This window comes from Lycium ferocissimum, unplaced genomic scaffold, assembly GCF_029784015.1.
Source record: "Lycium ferocissimum isolate CSIRO_LF1 unplaced genomic scaffold, AGI_CSIRO_Lferr_CH_V1 ctg7591, whole genome shotgun sequence".
Classification (NCBI taxonomy): Eukaryota; Viridiplantae; Streptophyta; class Magnoliopsida; order Solanales; family Solanaceae; genus Lycium; species Lycium ferocissimum.
In genome coordinates, this window is record NW_026726854.1 from 3,340 (window position 1) to 11,286 (window position 7,947).

The 7,947-nt window shown below is 36.4% G+C and overlaps 1 protein-coding gene across 1 annotated transcript; it reads left to right on the plus strand.

Annotated features, from left to right (window-relative positions):
• Nucleotides 1-869: 869 nt before the first annotated feature.
• Nucleotides 870-7,267, plus strand: LOC132045665 (uncharacterized). The gene is made up of 9 exons (XM_059436238.1): nt 870-1,271; nt 1,359-1,540; nt 3,445-3,626; nt 3,821-4,105; nt 4,482-4,540; nt 4,633-4,669; nt 4,774-4,845; nt 6,215-6,539; nt 6,685-7,267. Exons 1-9 carry the CDS (start codon nt 1,142-1,144, stop codon nt 7,039-7,041), a joined length of 1,629 nt encoding a protein of 542 aa, XP_059292221.1. The 5' UTR covers nt 870-1,141; the 3' UTR covers nt 7,042-7,267.
• Nucleotides 7,268-7,947: the final 680 nt, after the last annotated feature.

Here is a 7,947-nt window from a genome sequence, read left to right on the forward strand (position 1 = left end):
CTCGTAGATCAAATGCTACAAGTATTCTACAAGCTGCAAGCATTTCTCTACGAGTTTCAAATACCCGAAGATCAAGAACGAAGGCGAATCAAATATCAAGGCGTTCAAGATCAAATTCACTTGTTCGTGGCGGCCATGAAAGTATTCGTGACGAATCAATTCAAATCAAAATCAAATTCAACATAAATTCAAGATCAAACTCAAAAGCCCTTGAATTTATTATTGCGAAGACGAATCAGAGGATTTATAGAGATTGTAACACTCATATTCTGAAACTAAATACAACGATTCTTGTGATATTTTCCTGTCTTGATTAATGTTTTCCTGACACGAATTTTATTGTCAATAGATACATAATATGTTGATATTGTCAACAGATACATAGTATGTAATAAATGAATTGAGGCGTGCACAAATTGACGAAGATTATTAATAGAGTACTCCCGGATACTTCCTTCATTCCTTTTTTCTTATCTCTTATTATTAAAAATAGATTTTTTTACGCACTTGTTAATTTTAGCAAATTAAAAGATGCTTATTATTTTCTTATAGTATTATTCTTATCATTAAGTACCTACAAAAAATACTACTAAAAGTCAATATAGATTTTCAAAAAGTAAATAATAAAAATAATTTAATAAACAAACCTTTAGTAAAGAGTTTCTTTAAGGGGAGTATTGCGTCTACCAGAGTCAAAGTAAGAAGGATCGGAGGAATATATTTTTGCCGTATTTTTTTCAAAAGGAGTATATATTTTAAGCCCTAAAAATAAAAATAAAAATAAAAATAAATAAGGGTAAATCAGGAAATAAGTTTGAAAGACAAAGACATCCTGGTTGTTAGGCATCAAATATCTATGTTCTCACATACATTTCCTTCCCCGTGTCCAACTCCTCGAGGCTTCTTGCTTCAATATCAATTTTTATTACGACATTTCCTCCTTTTGTTCTCTCTCTCATACTCCATGTGAAGCATGTTTTGAACAGTTAAAATCCTACTATTTCCTTTCCTCCTCTCTGTCAGACCTCTCCAGTGTGTTCCAAGATCTGCATAACGTTTAAACATTTCCATTGCAGAATTTGCACAAGATTTTAACATTGCCTTCGCCACTTTTCCTAGATACCCATCATTACAAATTACAATGTTGGGTGAAGGGTCATTGCTATTTTCTCTTGTAACTGCTTTCTTCATTTTCTCTTCCTTTCTCTTCTCCCTCACCCTTGCAAGATCTGATTCTCATTTTCCTTCCTTCCAAACTCCACCCCTTTCAGGTATTCTACTTTTTCTTTGATTTCAGTGTCAAAAGATCTTTCTTTATTGTTTATTGTTTGCTGATATGTATGTGTGTGTATTTTTAGATGACGGAATTAGGAATGAGTATGATGTGGTGGTGACCAAAAGGTTTCTTGCTGAAATTCCTGAGGCCCCATTGAACTCGTCACTTATTTTGGCTGCTAAGAGAACGTATAGAAAAGATCCTCTCAATGATTTCAAGAGATATACTGGGGGCTGGAATATCAGTGAGCGCCATTACTGGGCTGTAAGTATTCAACCTTTTACTTGTAAATCTCTGTGTGCAACAAGTTTTCTCAATACGGAAAATAAACTGCAAACCAATTAAACAGAGATTGTACTGATGAATATTTGTGAGTACAACTCTGTTTATTCCTTGATTCTTCTCTCTGAACTTTCTCAGTGGTTCGAGGCCTGTTAGTAGCGTGTTTCTCTGTGGTTTGAGGGCCGTTAGTAACTTATGATTTGGGCCTGCTTGCGATGTAGTATTTGATGCCTTGATTTCTTTGTGAATATCCCAGAACTTTATGAGATATTCGAGATGTCTTTTCAAGGGAATATGTGTCCCTTTATACAGGCGTGATCTAGGGTTTAGGCTAGAGTAGCCTTCAAAAAATCCTAACCGACCTTAGAGTTTGAAGATGGATTGAACTCATCTTGTAGCGTCCTATTTTAAATACGGTAAAATTTCGATGTCTATAATCTGCGGCAACTTAAGGAACATGCTTCACAATGTTTACAGCACAGGGTATTCCGGTATTGTGGGTTGAAAGTTGAAACCTTTGTTCTAGCAAAATTAGAAAGAAGTTGTGGGGCAAGGAGTGAGATCTCTGTTGCTGTCACCAGAGTGTTTTCTGAAATTAAGTGCTGCAATTTTGTTGTTTCTTGCATTGGAATTGAAAACTATTAGATAAATCACCACCTTGTCTGGCCTTGGAATATAAAATTAGTACTATTATTTAGTTATATGAAATCTGTATTTCAAACTTATTTACACATTGTGGAAGGGAAGTTTGAAAATTTACTCCTCTTTTCTTGGGCTGCATAGAGAAAAGGAAAGGGGAAAAAAAAAAAAAAAAAAAGGTAAAAATTCTTCACTTCTGTAATTGAATATGATTTCAGAACAGTAAAATTTCCATTTCCTCTATACTTCTCCAACCAAACTAAGGTCTAACAAAAAAAATAACTGGTCCATTAACCTTATCCTTTGATTTGTGTTTTATATTATGCTTCCTTCTTATCTTTTTTGCCAAGCACATGGAGTCAAACACAGATTCTTTGCCTTCGGAGCCCAATTGCAGACCTTTTCAAGTCACGCCGTCTTCATAGAAGTTACTGACCATTCATTTCTAAGTGGTAGTTAACCAACTGTGTTGACTACAAAAAATGTTACTCTTGTCATGACTAAGCTTTTACCTAATTTGGCAATGACAAAATGGTCCAGGCCATTGTCTTTGGAAGGTGGAAAATTTTCTTTCCACTACTCTGACGAGTGTCATGAGTTATATTACCATCATAATTTTCAATGATGGACTACAGTCTACAAGACATAGTAATAGATGATCTCATCTTGCCTCCAGCATGCAGATACTTTACCTGAAAATGGTTAGTATTCTAATTTATGTCATGGGATTCTATAAACCATAAGCAGAGAGATTACTATCTCGTATCATGCTTGTCCTAATAAGTTTCTGAGATTAAAAGTTATTATCATTTGATTGATCAGAGCGGAGTATGTAATTGCATCTCCCAAAAAAGATGATCTTCAGTGACTTGAAACTTTATTTGCTCATCAGTATGAGCTGATTTTGTCCATGCATTTCAAGACAATGATGCTATAACAGGTCTGATATGACGACTTAAATTGCCTTCGTGCACTACAATATCAATGTTTATGTTTCAAATGTTTGATTACCTTTTAGAAATGGGATCCCAATCTTCATTATCAGCAAATAAAACCTTGTTTATGTACTTTAAAAAAGTTGTCACACAATCTGTACTTGGCTGAACATTTCTCTCTCTCTTTTTTTTTTTTTTATCTTTTTACTCCGACTCTTACCAATGAAGTATGCACTTAGTTGTCTTTCCTAAAGTTATAGTTGCATGAAGTATTTGTTCAATTGTTTCTAAGTTATATTTATTTCCGTGCAGTCTGTGGCTTTCACTGCAGCTCCATTCTTTGTCGTTGCGCTGGTCTGGTTTGTGATCTTCGCACTGTGCTTATTGTTCATCTGTGTCTGCTACTGTTGCTGTAGAAGAGAACCTTATGGCTACTCCCGAATAGCTTATGCTCTCTCCCTCATACTCCTCATACTTTTCACCATAGCCGCAGTGTATTTTCCCTCTCTCTCTCTCTCTAGCATTTACAGATGCTTATGGCTGCGTACGAAGAATTGATATCCACTCTCACATTACGAATACTCCCAATTTTCCTCAATTTCTCACGCATGAACATACATGTCACATTCCCGTTCCCTCTGTTCTAATGTGCCCATTTTATAACCTACGTATTTCGTTCCTTGTGCAGTGTTGGATGTATCATTTTGTACATTGGCCAGGGAAAGTTTCACAGCAGTACAGTTAACACATTGGATTATGTGGTCCATCAGGCAAATACCACAGCGGATAGGCTCAGAAACGTCTCAGGTTATCTAGCAGCAGCCAAAATTATTGCTGTGGATCAAGTTTTGCTTCCTGGTTCAGTCCAAACAGACATAGACCGCATCCAAACCAAGATTAATTCTTCTGCTAATACTCTCTCCAGTAAAACAGAAGACAATAAGGATGACATAGCAAGCTTGGTAGAGTCCGTGTAAGTGAATACCATTACAAGCTTCTTCTTTGCTATTTGTATCTTTAGAACTTACACAACTGAATCGAGTTCTCGTACTTCTATGGGTCTGCCTTATGGATTGATTTTGTCCTTTCATCTATTCCAGACTATTTAATTGCATCTATTCGAAACAATTATTTTGTGGGTCATGTCTTTAAATCTTGTGTATGATAATATTAGGCTGTCAACTTCTTTTGTGGCCCATCTTTTTTCGTTCCAAGGAATATTTCAAACTCAGTATTTTGAGGGATACCTTTTCTAAATTCTTGCTTATCTAGTTGCACTTCAATCCACCAAACACACATATTCCTTTGCTGTTTAGGGCTCTAAAATGCCTATGGTAATATTTATGCAGGCGATTGGCTCTAATCGTTCTATCAGCCATTATGCTTCTATTGACATTTCTTGGATTTGGTAAGATTACCATTACATTAGAACTCTGATCGTAAGAATTATTTAACAAGTTCTACTAATAAAAGTTTCCCTGTTTTCTTTTCTCCTTCTAGTACTTTCAATTTTCGGGATGCAGGTTTTCGTTTACATGTAAGTGAACATTTCATATTACTAAGCTGTTCTTTCTTGTAGTTCCTTTCCTTGGCTCTGCTATTTTGTTTCAACGAATGCTCTTCTGTTCTATTTTTGTGCAGCTTGGTAATTTTTGGATGGATTCTTGTCACTGGGACTTTAATTTTGTGTGGCATATTTCTTGTTCTCCACAAGTAAGCTCTGTCCTATATTTTACTTCTCACAGCTTACTGTTTTACTAAGCTAGTAATATACTTCACGTTATTTGTGAGTGCGGAAAATCTTCTTCTTGTGCGTACAACTTCAAGCGATAGGTTCTGCAGTTCCATCCCAGAAAGGATACGCTAAAGTCAACTCTAATCTGATATTAGATTCAGAGTAATTCTGCCTTTCTGCAGCTATCGTCAACATAAAATTGCTGGTGTCAGCTGGGGGGTGTTTCGGGGGGGGGGGGGTGAGGGAGCCTGCCAGGCTTTAGATATTGGTATTTGGTTTAAACATTTTAGATGTCTGTTTTGATTATACTTCTAGCTGGTGCTTCTTGATTCCCACTCTGGTCATTACTCATTAGTATCATTAAGATCCTGTCAAATACTCCCTCCGGTCCAAAATAATTGAGGTTTTAGACTTGGGCACATAAATTAAGGACACTTACTCCTAAAAATTAAGACATGTATTGACTAAAATACCCTTAATTAAGAGGATTTTTTTTTTTTTTTGTTTACATAGGGGCTTTGAAACTATAACTTTGAAACTATAACAAGCATTAAATTTGTTCATTCAATTAAGAATGTGTCAAGGGTAAATTTGAAAAAAGAATTAAATACATTCTTGATAGACTAAAACCTCAATTATTTTGGACCAACTTTTAGAGGCTAAATTCTCAATTATTTTGGACCGGAGGGAGTAGTACTAAAACTGCTAAACTTTGACTGCTAGAATGTCTCATTATTGAGGGTGTGTTTGGTGCGAAGGAAAATGTTTTCCCAGAAACCAGTAGGTTTCTTACTTATGTTCGTTTGGTAAGTAAGCAAAAAAATAATAAGTATTCCAAGAGTATTTGTATGTAATCTAGCAAAACACTATCGGGGTGAGATGAGATGGGGAGTAGGGGTTTGAGAGTGGCGAAGGGATGGTCAAGGGTTGGGGGTTGGGGGCAATGGGTGGGTGAGGAGGAGAGACAATGAACTTGGAATGTCACTTATGGAACTTTTTGTCCCTACTTCCATTAGGGAATTCATTTTTCTCATTTTTCAGGAACTTGTTTTCCTTGAAAAAATGTTTTTCAAAACATTTTGACCAACCAACAAGAAGAATGACATACCCAGTGTAACATGGAAAACTAGGAAAACATATTCCAGAAATTTTTCCTCCATACCAAACACACCCTTAGTGATAAACATGTGTAGATATTTGAACACTCCTTTAGCTGTTGGGAATTTGTGTCTTCTCTATTTATTAGAAGCCTGTAAGTCACATCTTTGTCCATTCTTTACTGATGTCAGTCGATTCATAAATGTAGTTTTTGAAACATCTCTAATTGTTTTCTGTTTGATATGTCAGTGTGACTTCAGACACTTGTGTAGCAATGAACCAGTGGGTCCAACACCCTCTTGCTAGTACAGCTTTAGATGATATATTGCCGTGTGTGGACAATGCCACTGCACAAGATACCCTTACCAAAAGCAAAGAAGTCACTTCTCAGCTGGTCGGTGTTGTTAACCGGGTCATTACAAATGTGTCCAACAACAATTTTTCCCCCAACTTTGGTCCTTTGTACTACAATCAATCTGGACCTAAGCTGCCAACCCTTTGCAATCCGTTTAACACAGACTTGACTGATAGATCCTGTAGTCCTGGTGAAGTGGACTTGAGCAATGCGACAAAGGTACACCTTATAACTTCTTCCTGAAAAGTTGAAATCACATCAAGACATATTTCTCTATCCTCGACATGTGATGCTTTTGAAGGAGTCGCAATTTCCTTACTAAAATGTAGAGTTATTACAACCTCCAATTTTTTCTGTCATGCAGGTATGGAAGACTTCTGTCTGTCAAGTTTCCCCTAGTGGCATTTGTTCCACAACAGGCCGTCTGACTCCGACCATCTACGGCCAGATGGCAGCTGCTGTAAATGTGAGCTTTGGATTGTACCATTATGGTCCTTTCCTGGTTGACTTAGAAGATTGTGATTTCGTTAGACAAACATTTGGAGATATATATAGAATATACTGTCCCGGACTTCAGCATTACAGCAAATGGGTTTACATTGGCTTGGTGATGGTTGGTGTAGCAGTACTGCTTTCCCTCACATTCTGGGTCATATATGGGAGAGAGAGGCGGCACCGTGTCTATACAAAAGAACACATGCCCAAGCCGATTTACGAATAGTCTGCTTTGCTTTTTTTAATGCCAGGTAGAGGTGTATTGTTGTGGATCAAATTTTCTGTATATACTGATTAGTAATGGCTGTTCATAGAGCTTATGGTTATATTGTGTTACTAGGTTCATTCCTTGGGGTTGAACTACAATTGTGTACTGTTCAGATGATAGGAATTCTATCTTGATGTTATTATGCCATTCATGGGAATGGTAGATGTGTAAAAGCTTACCCGCCTCGCTATGTACCAAATCAATGGATGCATAACATATATTTGCACATGATTAGGAATAAGGATTAGGGGTAAAGTCTGCCTACACTCCACCCTTCCCGGATCCCGCTTGTGGGGCCACAATGGATATGTTGTCATTTTAGTGGCACTGAGGCCACAGGGACGGAGCGGGAGTATTAGCTACGGGTCAGACAAATTAATAACTTTTGTTTAGATCTTGTATTTTGTATTAGAAAATTCATTAAATATATATAACAATTAATTTTGAATTCCGTAACGATAATTACTATGGGGTTAGTGACTAGTTTAGAGCCCATAAACTTAACATTCTGATACCTTTGTGTAAAGTTTTGGCATGCATAAATTTGAGTCCAATAGTTGAATTTTTAGGCCTCTCTTTTTCCTTCCCCTTTGAACATTAATGCATTCTTTGCATTTTCTGAATAAGCAAATGCATAAAAATTTCATCCTTAAATGAATATATCAAGAAGGCTAATCTTCCCATTGATCTTTATTTCCTTTTGGCCGAATAGTCAAAAATATATTTACATACACCACCACATACTACAAATTGTAATAAAAATATAGCGTAAAGGTGGGGGCAAACTATTTTCTTAAACCAGAAATTCGAAAATTAAAGAAAACGTAGAGAGTAAAAACCTAAAATCAGAAAAGGTACTCCTTA

Coding starts and splice junctions, on each gene's coding strand:
- LOC132045665 (XM_059436238.1), top strand. CDS start 1,142: ATGTTGGGTGAAGGGTCATTGCTATTTTCTCTTGTAACTGCTTTCTTC. Junction 1,541..3,444: donor GTGAGCGCCATTACTGGGCT/GTAAGTATTCAA, acceptor ATTTCCGTGCAG/TCTGTGGCTTTCACTGCAGC. Junction 4,106..4,481: donor GCAAGCTTGGTAGAGTCCGT/GTAAGTGAATAC, acceptor ATATTTATGCAG/GCGATTGGCTCTAATCGTTC.